Here is a 16,509-nt window from a genome sequence, read left to right as displayed (position 1 = left end):
ACAGGCTAAAGAAAACTGATGAGAACAGAACAATCTATAAAGGGGTGGTCAAAAACTAACCTAACATTTAATCTTGAATGTGTCTACTTAATGTAGTAATCTAACCTATTTTCTAATATACTTTAATTATAAAGTCCCTACCTTTCCCTCACTAGTCTATCGAACTGCTTTTTTTTTTAACCTACTTTACGTTCAATGAAGCTTTGTTTGAGAACCCTCAGTGCATGATGGGAAACTCAAACGATATGTATTCAGGGGCAGAAGATGTGGTGACTGCGCAGCCTCTGCCCCTACCCTAAAACAAAGCGTCATCAGTGACATCCATCACAGGGACTGGGCTAGTCCCAGGTCTACTTAGCATGCATTGGCTATCAACTCTGAGGTATGCGCAGTAGGATTTCGTCACTGTGTGATATTATTTTAATGCACAGTACGCTCCCTCGCCGCCTCTTGTTTTGAGTGAAAAGCCAGCAATACAACCCAGTGTCAGTGTGCATTGTAAGGATAAAACCCGGTGAACATGAAAAATAGAGACTAGGTCTCTGCCATTTCTGCTCGCTCGTGCTCTCCTTACAATGAGGCTGCTAGTGCACGCTCCCATCACTGTATTATAATCCCGATTCCGCTGTGAGTCAATGGTTCGGTAAGCCTCCACCAGGCTACCGTTCAGGAGTCCCACTAACAAACGCATCTAGCCAGAGTGGGGCACCTCCATCACAGCACACTGCTGCTCAAAGTCCTTGAAGGACCCCTCCACATCTCCAGAAGCCTCATCAAATGGTTTAAACTCTGTCCGGGTGATCCGTACAGGCTCCCGGATCGTTGGATTTACATTCCACATTGCGTTACTCCCTCTTTCAAGCTCCATTGCTTCTTGTCTCCGCTGTGCCCGGCGGGCAGCCTCCTCCTTGTACTCCTGAGAGACACCTGGGCCCAGAGCGGCCACCTTTTCATCGTACCACACCACCCACTGGCTTTTTGGGGTTAGGGTCCTCGTCTCCAGTGCTCGTCCTTCAGACATATGGGAGGAGGTGGCTGGGCTGGCACCCACCAGTAGGTCAATTAAGGCCTCTTTAGTCAGTTCCTGGTAGTTCAGGCCCAGGTCTCTGGCTCTCGCCTGTAAAACTGGATACAGTCCAATTTCTGTACTCACTCTGTTGGTGGTTCTCCATTAGGTTACGCTTTGTTGAACCCACTGCTTGCCACCAGTTGTCAAGGGGTCCTTCTACGGTATTACACAATCAACAGAGCTAGAGTATAGTAAACAATTCCAAGGCCTTTATTTAGGCAAAATACGAAAGGTCCATATACAATCCACCACACAAAGGATAAAATAGTCCAGAATCCGAATGCAGTTCAGTAACAGGATACAAGTCCAACAATCCAGCAGACAGAGGATCACATAGTCCATATACTCTTCTTTCTCTCTGGGGTGCTGTGAACACATCATCATTCCACACAGGACTGATCTGTCTCTCACCTCCCTGATATTTTAAAAGTCTCCCTCCTCATTCACAGATCAGGATGGGGAATGTCTCAGGGGCTCATTGTTTCAACAAGCTAGGTTAACATGTCATTAGCATATAAAGGTACCGTCACATTAAGCGGCAACGCTGCAGCGATATAGACAACAGCGTCGCTGTTTAGGTCGCTAGGAGACGTCAGACACCGGCAACAGCAGGACGATGCAGGAGCGATCCAGTGACATACTTATCGTTTTCGCTGGTTGTTCGCTCCATGAAGAAACATTGCAGGCATCGTTGCTTTTGCTGTCAAACATGACGAATCATGCCGACCTGACGACCAAAGAAAGTTCTGGACTTTCAGCTACGACCAGCAATGTCACAGCAGGATCCTGATCGCTGCTGCGTGTCAAACACAACGAGATCGCTATCCAGGACGCTGCAACGTCACGGATCGTTGTTGTTCTCGTTGGTAAGTTGCTCAGTGTGAAGGTACCTTTAGCAAACAATACAGTACAGTACTGTGGGGGCTGATATCACATGGCAGCACCAGCCATTGATCAATTAGCAAATAACTCCTTCTACAAGAGAACACCATGAAAATAAGTGAAATAGAAATATACACAAAAATGATACCCACATAGCATATCACACCATCACAACTTGATTTAAACATAATAGGTCATCTTCTCATGACATTTCTTTAAAGAAAAATATACATACCTTTAGTATATGAAATCCCACAATACATTTGGGTTGCATTAAAACTTTGTGTATCATAGGATATATGTCACAGTTTCCACTTTCCTGTATTCTCTGCTGGTTATACTTGACTAATGACAATACAATCTGTAATCCTAATGACTGTGTTTTTTCAAAGTTGCTGATTTCCACAATCTGAAACAAATGTTACAACATTTAAAAAAAATTACAATATTATTCATACATGATGAAATAAAAATCACAATTATTATGAAAACATGGTCAAATATGCAAAGGCTCAATCAAAGGCTTGAGAATTGGCACTAGGATGATTCATTATTTGCTTTTACTGGACATACCAGTCCAGAAATTTTTTGGGTTACACCTGCGTCCTCTCTGTCTATCTCAATCTACACTTCTTTAGTATACCGTATACCTCCCTGCAGTTCACCCTACACTCTTTTTTTTCACTCTGCATTTCTTCACTCTCTGCACCGCTATAAATTCCATGATGCATTAATTCAGTATGCCATGAGCAGCTAGAGCAGAGGTCCCCAACTCCAGTCCTCAAGGCCCACCAACAGGTCATGTTTTCAGGATTTCCTTTGCATTGTACAGGTGATGCAATTATTACCTGGACAAGACTAAGGAAATCCTGAAAACATGACCTGTTGGTGGGCCTTGAGGACTGGAGTTGGGGACCTCTGAGCTAGAGCACAAAACATATTTGTCTGTTGTGGTAACACGGTTTACCCTTGATATTCTCCTAAAAAAAAGCTAAAAGCATACAGAAAGAGAGGATGAAAGGTCACATTCTTTATAGAGATGAGCGAGCACTAAAATGCTCGGGTGCTCGTGGCTTGAACCAAGCAATTTTTAATACTTGAATGCTCGTTCAAGTAACGAGTATAATGGGAAAGCCTATGCACTACATGGAAGCTAAAATCCTGCAGGGCTAGGAACCATCTGGTCACTCGGGTATTGTTCCCCTTTTCCCTCATTCTCCTAAGGGGTATGGTCTGACACTAGCCTGAATTTCCTGCCTTAGAGATAGTACCTTAAAGTGTCCAACGCCCAGTTGATGGCCAAACATTTCTTCTCCGCTATGGAGTAATTATTCTTTCGGGATGACAACCTCCAACTTAAAGACATTAAGAGGTGCTTTTCTCCATTCACCTCTTGTGATGAGACAGTGCATCAGTCTGGACCACAAACTCCTTAGAGAAATCCAGTGCCACCAACACTGGCTGCTTACACAGGGCTTGCTTCAGTTCCTGGAAGGCCGTTTCAGCTTCTGGCGACTACTTAGCCATAGCCGACTTTGTCCCTTTAAGGAGGTCCATCAAAGGGGCTACTATCATGGTGAAGTTAGGGATAAACCGGCAGTAATAGCCCAGGAGGCCCAGGAATGCTTTGACCTGCTTCTTTTAGATGGGTTGTAGCCAAATATGGATTGCATCGACTTTATTAATTTGGGGCTTTATTTTGCCTCTGCCTACGATATAGCCCAAGGATTTAGCTTCCTCCCTTCCCATAGCACATTTCTTCAGGTTTATTGAAAAGTCAGCCTTTTGTAGAGCATCAAGTATCACCTTGTCTTTGCTCAGATGGCTTCCCCAATTCTGGCTGAAGATCACAATGTCATCCAGTAAGGCCACCGAGTACCTCTTGGTAGGACCCATGGTTCTCTGGAAGGTCACTGGTTCTCCTTGCAACCCGAATGTTATCTTTGTGTACTGGAAGCATCCGTCTGGCGTTGAGAAGGCAGTCTTCTCCTTGGCCTCTTGGAACATGGGAATTTGCCAAAACTCTTTTGTACGGTCAAGAGTGGTAATATACCGGGCCAGCCCTAGCCTTCCAATCAGTTCATTGACATGGGGCATTGAGTATCTATCGAACTTGCAGACCTCATTCAACTTCCTATAGCTATTGCAATACCACCATTCTCCATCTGGTTTCAGCACTAGGACTATGGGACTGGACCAGCCATTCTTGGACTCTTCAATGACTCCCAGGCTCAGCATCGGCTTCACCTTTTTCGAGATCACCTCTCGGCAAGCTTCGGGAATTAGATACGGTTTAAAGCTTACTTGGACAAGGGGAATTGTAAGAATCTCATGCTGTATGATCTGAGTAGAACCCAATAGACCTCTTCTCAGAACTCTGTTCTGATGTAGCAAATCTCGGTACTGTTGCTTTTGGGCACGTGACAGTGACTCTGCCACCTTACCTGTTTCCTGTCGGCTTCAGAACTAGCCACCAAACAGAGAGCTGCCATGAGCTCCCTATCTCGCTATGGCTTAATCAGATTGACATGGTACACCAGGTAGGGCTTTTTCCCTGCTTAGTGGACTTTACAGTTAGCTTTTCAAATATTTCATAGGGGCCCTGCCACTTGGCCAGGAATTTGCTCTTCACCGTGGGCACCAGCACCAGTACCCAATCCCCAGGGTTGAAGTATCTCACCCTTGCCAATCTATTGTACATCCTCGACTGTGCCTTTTGTGCATGGAAGAGGTGTTCTTTCACAATGGGCATCACCTCGGGAATACTCTCTTGTATCTGGGCCACATGTTCGATTACACTTCTGTAGGGTGTAGACTCCGCTTCCCAGGTCTCCTTCGTGACATCCAGGAGTCCATGGGGATGTCAGCCATACAACAGTTAAAAAGGGGAGAATCCAGTAGAGGCTTGTGGGATTTCTCTGATGAAGAACAGAAGGTACAACAATAGACAGTCCCAGTCCTTCTTTATGACCTTCTTCAACATTGCCTTCAAGGTTTTCTTAAACCTCTCCACAAAGCCATCCATCTTTGGATGGTAGACTGAGGTCCCAAGTTTTCACAACTCAGGTGCATCCAGGGCTCTTGGACGTCCCCCCAGATGTGGCTCTAGTCTCCCTCTTTTGGGTGTTAGCCCCCTTTGGAAACCCCAGTATGGAGATTATAAGACCGCTTCCCCAAGGAACTCTCAACCGCCTCGTACGTTTCCACCAGGCTCACCAAGTCATCGGCACTACCGGAATTTCCGGCTTTGTTAGGGAGTGTATGAACCTGTCGATGACGACCCTCTCCACCATCTGTGCTGTGCAGGAAGATTCAGATTGCAATCACTTTTGGACCAGATGTAGGAGGTCGAACATTTGGGAGCAGGGAGGTTTGTCACTGCAACATACCCAGTGGTGCACCCGTTGCACCCTTAGAGACATAGTCACTCCTAAGCTATCTCAGTTTTCAATTTGGTATACCGTTTTGCATCCTGCAAGGCCAGATACTAGTAGGCATGCTGGGCATGCCCAGGCATTGTACGGAGGTCATACAGGCACGTGGAAGCCACACACACACTACTGAGAGTCATTTCCTTGTTTTGAATCATTTCCACTGAAGTTAGACCAGTTTGTAATTTGATTTTCCACTTTGATTTTGGGTATCGTTCCAAATCCAGGCCTCCATTGATTAATAAATTTGATTTCCATTGATGATTTTTGTGTGATTTTGTTGTCAGCACATTCAACTTTGCACAGAACAAAGTATTCAATGAGAATATTTCATTCATTCAGGATGTGTTATGTGAGTGTTCCCTTTATTTTTTTGACCAGTGTATATATTTGTTTCCCTAAAATACAAAGGAAATGTGTCATCTCTAACTTTGGCCATTTTAGAGATCATTTCATCTTCAACTTGCTCAACTGTTCACAACAGTAATTTTGACTAGGGGTGCACAAACTTTTACATGCCACTGTATGTGACTTCTTAAGTTGGTCATTCAGGATTTTATTTAGATATATCAGACTAGATACAAATACCTCCAATCAGTGAAATGAGAAAAATTGTCGCAATTCCATGTAAACCTAGCATTTAGTCTTTTTGTGTAGGAGTCTATCAGCGTGGTAAATCTAGAATCTTGCGGGGACATCTGATTGAAGCTTTACTGTTGTATCTGCAAAGCACATCAGAAGAGGTGACTGTCACTGGTTACTATACGCTGTAAATTTAGTTTTTAATGTAACGGTACTTTGCAGACGCAACAATAAAACCTGATTCAGACTTCTCTTCGTCACAGGCATCTGAATGAGGCTTAACACTGACATATCAAAGCCGAGTCATTGTTTAGAGCACAGCAGCATAATGATTTCACTACTGTGCTCTGAACACTGCAGAGGTGACAGCGGTGGTGAGACAACACCAGAAGCTTGATATTGTACTATCAATAACAGGCTACAGAGCAGAGCAGAGATGGGAAGTAGTCCCATCCGCAGGCCTGCTCTCGTCGCTGTGCAATCTCTTCCAGCTTAGATCATCAGCAGACCCAGGATGACTATTCAGTAGCCCTGTTTGTAGTCCAGAAGCTTGGAGGTGAAGTCTTTGTTAGTTTGTGTTTCTTCCTGCTTCCAGCCCTGGGCAGGGCAGTTTGATATGTAAACCCCTGGGAACCAGTTCTCACTGCCAGTTATTACCCACCCAGCTCTGGTGTTGTGTTTATCACAGACCCTGTGTCTTAGTGGATAGTCTTGATTTTAACTTCGGCTTTTTACTGACATTTCTCCCGCCTGGCGGGATATATAAAGATGACTAATATAAATAGACTCGGCACCAGCTTCTTTGTTTTTCAGATCGGGGGAGGTGGCCTAGTCTTTATTCCTTGACCATTGCATAAAGATTTCGACTATCTCCACCCTTCTCTAGCTTCATGAATCCTGAGCTGTCAATCAAATAAGGAATGGTGGATATAGAGAGAGAAAACAGGTAAGTGGGAAGATGATAGGCCCCGCCATGAAGCATCGAGCGACAGGACATTCAGTGCCGAGTCCTTTCAAACACGTTTGTGACAAAATGGTGCCAATGTCATCATTGTATTGGATCAGTGTGTTATCAGTGTATGGTCTGTTCTTACTATCCGTGTGTCATCAGTCACCATTACTATAACGCTATTTCTCCATACATGGTCCCTACAGCAATCCGCACCATTCCAATGTAGGTCTGGGTTCAGAGCGGAAAGGTTAATGTGCCTATTTCTGTGGGATTGTATGAATACATTTTCTCCATTGTCACTGCTAGGTGGGCATCTAAAGCCAACGTAGGTACCCAGGCAATGTCTGTAAGATCAGTGTGACACAGGCACACATTTATACGTCCCTTACTGATATATTGCATCCATGTTGCATTTGTTATTTATTCCTCACCCATTTTTACAAACTGAAGCAGGTAGCCAGCTTTTATTTATCCATTGATTCTTAAGTCTGGATCAGTGACAAAAAAATTAAAGGATACCGTAACTGTACTTTAAAGTAACTATTCAGAATAAGCTATGGTGTGTGTGCATAAGGAACAACACTGTATTGGATATTTTTGTGACTTCTATTCAGTGTGCTGCCAGAGAAAACAAGTGGACAGCACATAGACGTGTAAATCAGATGTGCGAATGAAGCCTTAAAGTAAATCTTTCACAAGATTTTTTGCTACCCCATCTGAGATCAGCATGATATAGGAGCAGAGACCCTGATTCCAGAGATGTATCACTTACCAGGCTGCATGCATTTTAATAAAAGCCCCTTTTTCTGTGCTGCAGATCTACTAGTTCTCTGAAAGAAGAGCTCTATATAACCCCTCCCACAGCACTGATAGGTAGCTTGCTGTGTACACAGTGCATAGGCAGAAATCTGCCAATCAGTGGTGTGGGCAGGAGTTATACAGAGCTTGTGAATATGGTTACTAGACTTACTAGTCCTCTAGCCTTAAAATCACTATTTTATCAATGGGAGATTATAAAAACTACAGCAACTAAACAGCCCGGTCACTCATTGCGACTGCAGACTTATGAATCCCCCAGCGCACTCAGTGTGATCTGTAATGATTCGCCATGATCAGAGCGTACTCCCTGCCAGAATCCGACTAGTGGGTGAGGCCTCGCCCCATACACTTGGCCGTTCAGTGGCTTGGCGCTCCATACAAGAGTATGGGGCGAGGCTACGCCCAGAAGTCGGGTTCTGGCTGGGAGTATGCCCAACTCACACGTACCCTCCGATCCCGGCTCAGAAACCAGCGAAACCTTGCTGCGCTGGGGGATTCAGAAGTCTGCAGGTACACAGACTGCACAACCCCTGTACATGCCTGGAAACATGACAGGTTCCTTTCAATATAAATATATCAATTATGGGATCAGGCCTAGCGCGATCCTCTTGTACACTTACAAATTTACAATAATGCTTTAATTCATTTTTAAAACTTTGTAGTGGAAGTAAAAATAACTAACCCGTGCAAAAAGAAACACAATTGATCCAATTCCTCCAATCTCATGCAGAACACTCTGAATATTTTTTTCAGTGCATGGAAATATCATTTTCAGTGACTGAGAATCCAAGGATTTGCTTGTAACTTCCTTTGTGCTAAATGGTCTTTGAGATGGTGTGGTTTTCAAGCATCCTTTCATCCTTATTACTGGTTCATAAATTGTGTAAGTCGCAGGATTTTCCATACTGTACACAATAGCAAGATTTTCCTAGGGCAACAAATAATGTTATGCTTTGCAATCACATTTTCACTTTAAGAGAACCTGTCACAAGATCAAAAGTGTCCCGCTTCGTGAAATTTTATTCCTGTTCCCCTAAGCATTGTTTTCTTTTAATTCGCCATATAGTTTCAGAGATATGGGACTTTTTAATAAGTACCAATTTCATGGTTTTTACCAAGGTCTGTTGCTCACAAGGTAATTACTAGTGATGTGCGAACATGCTCAGGCATTATCCGAGCATGCGTGTGTCCTATCCGAGTGGCTTCGTCGTGCTCAAAAAATATGTTCGAGTTAGACAGCCGCAACACATGCAGGGATTGCCTGTTTGTTAGAGATTCAGTTCTGAGACATGCAGCTGCGGGGTCTTGAACATATTTTTCGAGCATACCAAAGACAGTCGGTTAGCACACGAGCATGCTCGGATAACACCATATCCAGTCACGTTCACTCATCGCTAGTAATTACGAATAGCAGCCTGTGGGTCATGTCAGAACTGGGCAAAGGGCAGCCCGCGGGCCACATGCGATCCTCTGGCTGTTCTGGGGTGGCCCATGGACTGGGACAGTCAAAGGGGTTTATGCAAAGATGTGCCGCAACACGCAGCTGCCAACTGCCCAGCATCTCACTTTAACTGGTGTCTGTACCCTCAGGAAGCAAATACCAGTGAAAACACGGACATGGAACCCTCTTCCATCATTGAGCTCGAGTGTCTGAGGGGAAGCAGGAGCAATGACGTCACTACAACTACATTATCCCAGTTGTGCCTCAGTACACAGCGCAGACCAAAGCTGCAGAGCAAAGGGGTCAGGTAAGGGTGAACTAACACGGTGTAGGGACATCTTCTGAATGGGGAATGGTGTGGCCACTTAATACTGTGCAAGGGGGCTCTGTGGGGACATAATACTGTGCAAGGGGGCTGTGTGGGGACATAATACTGTGCAAGGGGGCTGTGGGGACATAATACTGTGCAAGGGGGCTGTGTGGGGACATAATACTGTGCAAGGGGGCTGTGTGGGGACATAATACTGTGCAAGCGGGCACTGGTGTCTGTACCCTCAGGAAGCAAATACCAGTGAAAACACGGACATGGAACCCTCTTCCATCATTGAGCTCGAGTGTCTGAGGGGAAGCAGGAGCAATGACGTCACTACAACTACATTATCCCAGTTGTGCCTCAGTACACAGCGCGGACCAAAGCTGCAGAGCAAAGGGGTCAGGTAAGGGTGAACCAACACGGTGTAGGGACATCTTCTGAATGGGGAATGGTGTGGCCACTTAATACTGTGCAAGGGGGCTCTGTGGGGACATAATACTGTGCAAGGGGGCTGTGTGGGGACATAATACTGTGCAAGGGGGCTGTGTGGGGACATAATACTGTGCAAGGGGGCTCTGTGGGGACATAATACTGTGCAAGGGGGCTGTGTGGGGACATAATACTGTGCAAGCGGGCTGTGTGGGGACATAATACTGTGCAAGGGGGCTGTGTGGGGACATATTACTGTGCAAGTGGGCTGTGTGGGGAGATAATAATGTGCAAGGGGGCTGTGTGGGGACATAATACTGTGCAAGGGGGCTGTGTGGGGACATAATACTGTGCAAGCGGGCTGTGTGGGGACATAATACCATGGAAGGCAGCTGTGTGGGGAATATAATATCGTGCAAGCGGGCTGTGTGGGGACATAATACCGTGCAAGCGGGCTGAGTGGGGACATAATACTGTGCAAGCGGGCTGTATGGGGACATAATACTGTGCAAGGGGGCTGTGTGGGGACATATTACTGTGCAAGGGGGCTATGTGGGGATATAATACTGTGCAAGGGAGCTGTGTGGGGACATAGTACTGTGCAAGGGGGCTGTGTGGGGACATAATACTGTGCAAGGGGGCTGTGTGGGGATATAACACTGTGCAAGGGGGCTGTGTGGGGACATAATACTGTGCAAGGGGGCTGTGTGGGAACATAATACTGTGCAAACAGGCTGTGTGGGGACATAATACTGTGCAAGGGGGCTGTGTGGGGACATAATACTGTGCAAGGGGGCTGTGTGGGAACATAATACTGTGCAAATAGGCTGTGTGGGAACATAATACTGTGCAAGCGGGCTGTGTGGGGACATAATACTGTGCAAGCGGGCTGTGTGTTGGGACATAATACTGTGCAAGTGGGCTCTGTGGGGACATAATACTGTGCAAGGGGGCTGTGTGGGGACATAATACTGTGCAAGGGGGCTGTGTGGGGACATAATACTGTGCAAGGGGGCTGTGTGGGGACATAATACTGTGCAAGGGGGCTGTGTGGGGACATAATACTGTGCAAGCGGGCACTGGTGTCTGTACCCTCAGGAAGCAAATACCAGTGAAAACACGGACATGGAACCCTCTTCCATCATTGAGCTCGAGTGTCTGAGGGGAAGCAGGAGCAATGACGTCACTACAACTACATTATCCCAGTTGTGCCTCAGTACACAGCGCAGACCAAAGCTGCAGAGCAAAGGGGTCAGGTAAGGGTGAACCAACACGGTGTAGGGACATCTTCTGAATGGGGAATGGTGTGGCCACTTAATACTGTGCAAGGGGGCTCTGTGGGGACATAATACTGTGCAAGGGGGCTGTGTGGGGACATAATACTGTGCAAGGGGGCTGTGTGGGGACATAATACTGTGCAAGGGGGCTCTGTGGGGACATAATACTGTGCAAGGGGGCTGTGTGGGGACATAATACTGTGCAAGCGGGCTGTGTGGGGACATAATACTGTGCAAGGGGGCTGTGTGGGGACATATTACTGTGCAAGTGGGCTGTGTGGGGAGATAATAATGTGCAAGGGGGCTGTGTGGGGACATAATACTGTGCAAGGGGGCTGTGTGGGGACATAATACTGTGCAAGCGGGCTGTGTGGGGACATAATACCATGGAAGGCAGCTGTGTGGGGAATATAATATCGTGCAAGCGGGCTGTGTGGGGACATAATACCGTGCAAGCGGGCTGAGTGGGGACATAATACTGTGCAAGCGGGCTGTATGGGGACATAATACTGTGCAAGGGGGCTGTGTGGGGACATATTACTGTGCAAGGGGGCTATGTGGGGATATAATACTGTGCAAGGGAGCTGTGTGGGGACATAGTACTGTGCAAGGGGGCTGTGTGGGGACATAATACTGTGCAAGGGGGCTGTGTGGGGATATAACACTGTGCAAGGGGGCTGTGTGGGGACATAATACTGTGCAAGGGGGCTGTGTGGGAACATAATACTGTGCAAACAGGCTGTGTGGGGACATAATACTGTGCAAGGGGGCTGTGTGGGGACATAATACTGTGCAAGGGGGCTGTGTGGGAACATAATACTGTGCAAATAGGCTGTGTGGGAACATAATACTGTGCAAGCGGGCTGTGTGGGGACATAATACTGTGCAAGCGGGCTGTGTGTTGGGACATAATACTGTGCAAGTGGGCTGTGAGGGGACATAATACTGTGCAAGCAGGCTGTGTGGGATATCATTCTGCATGGGGGCTGAGTGAGGACATCATTTTCAGTGTGGAGCTGTGTAGGGACACAATACTGTGCAAGGGCGCTGTGTGGACACATCATTCTGAGTGGGGGGGGGCATAATACTGTGTAAGGAGGGCTGTGTTAGTACATCTTTCTGAACGTGAGACTGTGGAGACATAATACTGTGTAAGGCAGCAGTGTGGGGACATCATTCTGAATTGGGGGCTGTGTGGAGACAGAATACTGTGTAACAGGATGGTGTGGGGACAACATTCTGCATGGGGCCTTTGTAGGGACATAACACTATGCAATGGGGCTGTGTGCGGACATAATTCTGAATTGGGGACTGTATGGAGATAGAATACTGTGTAACAAAGCAGTTTGGGGATATTTTTCTGGATGGGGGGATTTGTGGGGACCTCATACTATTTGAGGGGACATATTACTGAGAGGGGCTTTGTGGTGACATGATACTATGTGGAGACTGTGGAGGAATCATACTGTGTTTGGAGCTGTTGATCAAGATACGAGGACTGAATAACAGGAGCAGTAAATTATATTCCACGTGTAAGAATACATGTTACAATAAGACCTACTGTAAGGTCAATGTCACACTACCGTATAACACGAGAGAGTGCATTGCGATAAAACATTGCATAGCACTCAGCTCAGTGTTATAATATGGGACAGGTCACATGTGCGATTACTTTCTCTTGCTGATTGGATATGAGAGTACAATTATAGCATGCTGCAATTGACAGTGAGACTCGGCTCACAGGCCCCCTTTACTGTGATTCTCTCACGCAAAAGGATTGGAGCACAGTACACCGACACTCGGCTCCCGTTCGCAGCAGAGCTGGAGCCGAGTGTCTTTAGCATATAGAATCAGATATCCTATGCTAGTGTGATTCCAGCCTAAGGCTACTTTCACACTTCCGTCGGTACGGGTCCGTTGCTAAGCGACGTACCGATGCACGTTGTGAAAATTTGGCACAACGTGGGCAGCAGATGCAGTTTTTCAACGCATCAGCTACCCATTGTAAAGTCCCAGGGAGGAGGATACGGAGTTCCGGCCGCACATGCGCGATAGGAAATGGCGGACCCGACGTACGAAAAACGTTCCTTTGAACGATTTTTTGTGCCAATGGTCCGCCAAAACATGAAGCATCCAGTGCACGACGGACGCGACGGATGACCATCCGTCACAATCCGTCGCTATTACAAGTATATGGGAAAATGCAGGATCCTGCTAATTTCTTTGCAGGATCCTGCATTCTCAAAAAACGACGGTCTGTGACGGAAGCTGAAAGTATGAAAGTAGCCAAACATACATTGACAAGCAAAACTAACAATATTTTTAACTTTTGACTTTCCGGCTCTATATCTCACCATCCACAACTGCTTTGAACGTGGGACAACCATCATTTTATAGACAATCAACTTGGCTATGTTATACATAAATTTGACTTGCAACTATTTAGCATATGATTAGTTATACAGATTCTTGTCATGTCACTGAATTGATACTGTTTTGCTTCCAAAAATGTGAATTTTAATTTTTTATTATTTAGTTAGTATTTTGTAAAGCCACCTTTGATTTTCAGCACAGCCTGAATCCTTCTGGGCATGCTCTCGATCAGATACAAGGATGTCTCAACCGAAATCTGATCCCTGGTCTCTTCTACACATTCTCAAAGTTGGTGCATACTAGTTGACTCACTTGGGTATGTATGCAGCTTTTTCTCCAACTCTACCCACAAGTGTGTTCAATTGGGTTGAAAACTGGGGATTGAGAAAGCCAATCCAGCACCTCTACTTCTTTGTCATTGAACCATTTTGTTTAACAATCTCGACTTATGCTTCGGGTCATTGTCCTGGCAAACTATGTTATCCTTTTTATACTCATAGTACTCAAGTGTACAAAGTAACTCGTCTTGTAGGATACTCACATATAGCTCAGCATTGAGACCACCAACTATTCTGGTGAGCTATCCAACGCCTTTTGCTGTGAAGCAACCCCATAGCACCAGACTTCCTCCACCAAACTTGACAGTTCCTTCAATTTCTCGATCCATTATTCAGTTTTTCCCTTGTTTCGTCCAGACCCATTTGCACCAATCAGACCCTAGTCTATGGACTTTCATCTCGTCTCGTAATCACCTGTTTCCAATATTCTACTGTCCACTTTCCGCACTTTTTTGCAAACTCAAACAGACGCTTCTTATAATGATATTGAATTTGAGGCTTATTCACCTTTTTTTGGGCCACCATTCCAGACTTGAGTAATATGTGTCGCATGGTGCTTGCATAGACGTCAGTGATTTCACTAATACGAAGCATACGAGTCACCTCCACTGCTGTGTTTGTCAAGCCAGAACTACCAGACCTTGTGATAAGCCGACTTGTTGAATATTTTGCCTGGATGTCCATCTCTTGGCTGTTGCATGGAAGGATAGACTTCATTTCATATTCTTCCAACTGTCATGGCACTCACATGATGCAGTTTGTCAATTGTCTTGGCTGAGAGAGCGATATTGATGAGCTGGAAAATGCAATTTAATTTCTTTGGAAATTTTCTTCATGGTTGATCCTCAATTCGAACCAGTGACTCTTCACTTGGGAATCAACCTAATAACACACTGAGCTATTAGGGAATGTGAGGACACGTTGTAATTTGTAGTATACAGGAAATACATTTTTTTGCAGTAAAACAGTAACAATGCAGTGACGTGACAATAATCTGCATAAATAAATGATATGTTAAATAGTTACAAGTGAAATTTATGTATGAGATATCCAAGATCACAGTCTATAAAATGATGCTAGTTCCACGTTCGAAGCTGTAGTGTACGGTAAGATCTAAACATTGTTACCCTTTTGCTCTTTGATGTATTTGCAGCACTAGTCAACATCTTTAATTCTGCTTAATGTTAAGTGATAAAATTAAGTATAAAACAATAATAAGCAGAATTAAGTTCGGTGAGTTGGTTCAGCCCTTCACAACAGTCACAATCTCTTATATGAGCCCTTGGAAAAATTAATTGCCCACCCTTGATAAAAATCATATTCATTAACTCTAAATAAAAAGTCCCATATCTCTGGCACTGTATGTCGGATATAAAATAAAAATAAAAAAAAATCAGTTTAGCCAGAGGAGAGGCTGGAATAAAATAAGAGCTAAAACTGGGCATTTCGACTTGGAGAAAGATCTTTATTTCAAACTAGTAACTGACCTGGTTAACCTGGATAACCAACAATCTGTTAGCATTTGACAAAGTTTAGGGTTTTTCAGAATAATTTCAGACAGGAAAAGTACAAAGATAAAAAAAATCAGAATTTCTTCCCTTTATTTCCTTTTCTTCTTTCCAATTATTTTGTCTCACATTACAATAAAGATGGAAAAATATATTACAAAATTCTTCCTTCTGCACATAAGAAACATGACACATTTTCCCGCTAACATGTCAGGTTGTGAGACAACTAGTTGAAGCAATAACCTCCCTTTTCCACTTTGTCTGCAGTAAGATACAACATTATTTATCCTCAGTGCTAAGCTAAATCTCACCACTCAACTATTCCGCAGGTGAAAATAGCACTGATCAGCAACGTGTATGGTTTATGTCCGTAGCCACAAAGCTCTGTCATTTCTCTTGTTTGCCGTAAACTACTAGTACTAGATGTGCCCCTTTGCCTTATAATGGAATTAATCAGATTTTGCCATGATTTCCCTCAAATCTGCAGATGACTAGTGAATAGAACTGAATAATACTACCACTGAATAATCTCCATTTCACATAAGTACTTACAGCTAAACACATTAGGTCGATTTCTTTGTTTTCAATAAGAAAATTATGAATTGTTCTATTTTGTAATATTTCTTTTGAAATGTACTTGCAATGATCAATAAGAATATTGCCATGTTTACAAGTCATTAATGAAGTTAAATCTGGGCCTCGGCAATATAAATGAAAAGCTTCTTCTATGCCAAGAACAGGACCTTGATGAAAGAAGAAAAAAAATTACAAGTTGTTAATACAGAAAATAATTCAATTTATTTTAATTCTAATTTTAAAAAAATTAAAATATATTGGTGTTATTATATTATATATATATATATATAATGAATCTCACCATTAAAGAGGAGTAGGTTTCCTAAACATAGATGTCCCGCTGAAGCAATATTTTCGTCTTGAGATGATACAAGATGACCAATCATACAAAATGTTCGATTGCTGTCAGAGGAGAAACTTCCTTTTCGGGGAGAATTATATTCCAAAGTAACTTCTGCTTTCCTTTATTTGTTAGATTTTTTCAGTGGGAGTAAAACAAAGCAACACAAAAAAATAAGA

At 44.3% G+C, this 16,509-nt stretch overlaps 1 protein-coding gene across 2 annotated transcripts in view; it reads right to left on the bottom strand.

Moving 5' to 3' along the window:
* LYST (lysosomal trafficking regulator) overlaps positions 1-16,509 on the bottom strand; it is a 604,516-nt gene that overhangs the window by 365,871 nt on the left and 222,136 nt on the right. For both annotated transcript variants that reach the window (XM_069769439.1, XM_069769441.1), the window contains exons 14-17: positions 16,292-16,452; positions 15,967-16,157; positions 8,418-8,663; positions 2,187-2,360 (exon numbers count right to left, since the gene is read on the bottom strand). In XM_069769439.1, coding sequence (XP_069625540.1) covers positions 2,187-2,360; positions 8,418-8,663; positions 15,967-16,157; positions 16,292-16,452 — 772 coding nt within the window. The remainder of the gene's footprint in view (positions 1-2,186; positions 2,361-8,417; positions 8,664-15,966; positions 16,158-16,291; positions 16,453-16,509) is intronic.

The sequence above is a fragment of the Ranitomeya imitator genome, chromosome 5 (assembly GCF_032444005.1).
Source record: "Ranitomeya imitator isolate aRanImi1 chromosome 5, aRanImi1.pri, whole genome shotgun sequence".
NCBI lineage: Eukaryota > Metazoa > Chordata > Amphibia > Anura > Dendrobatidae > Ranitomeya > Ranitomeya imitator.
This window is presented reverse-complemented; position numbering and strand designations above follow the sequence as displayed.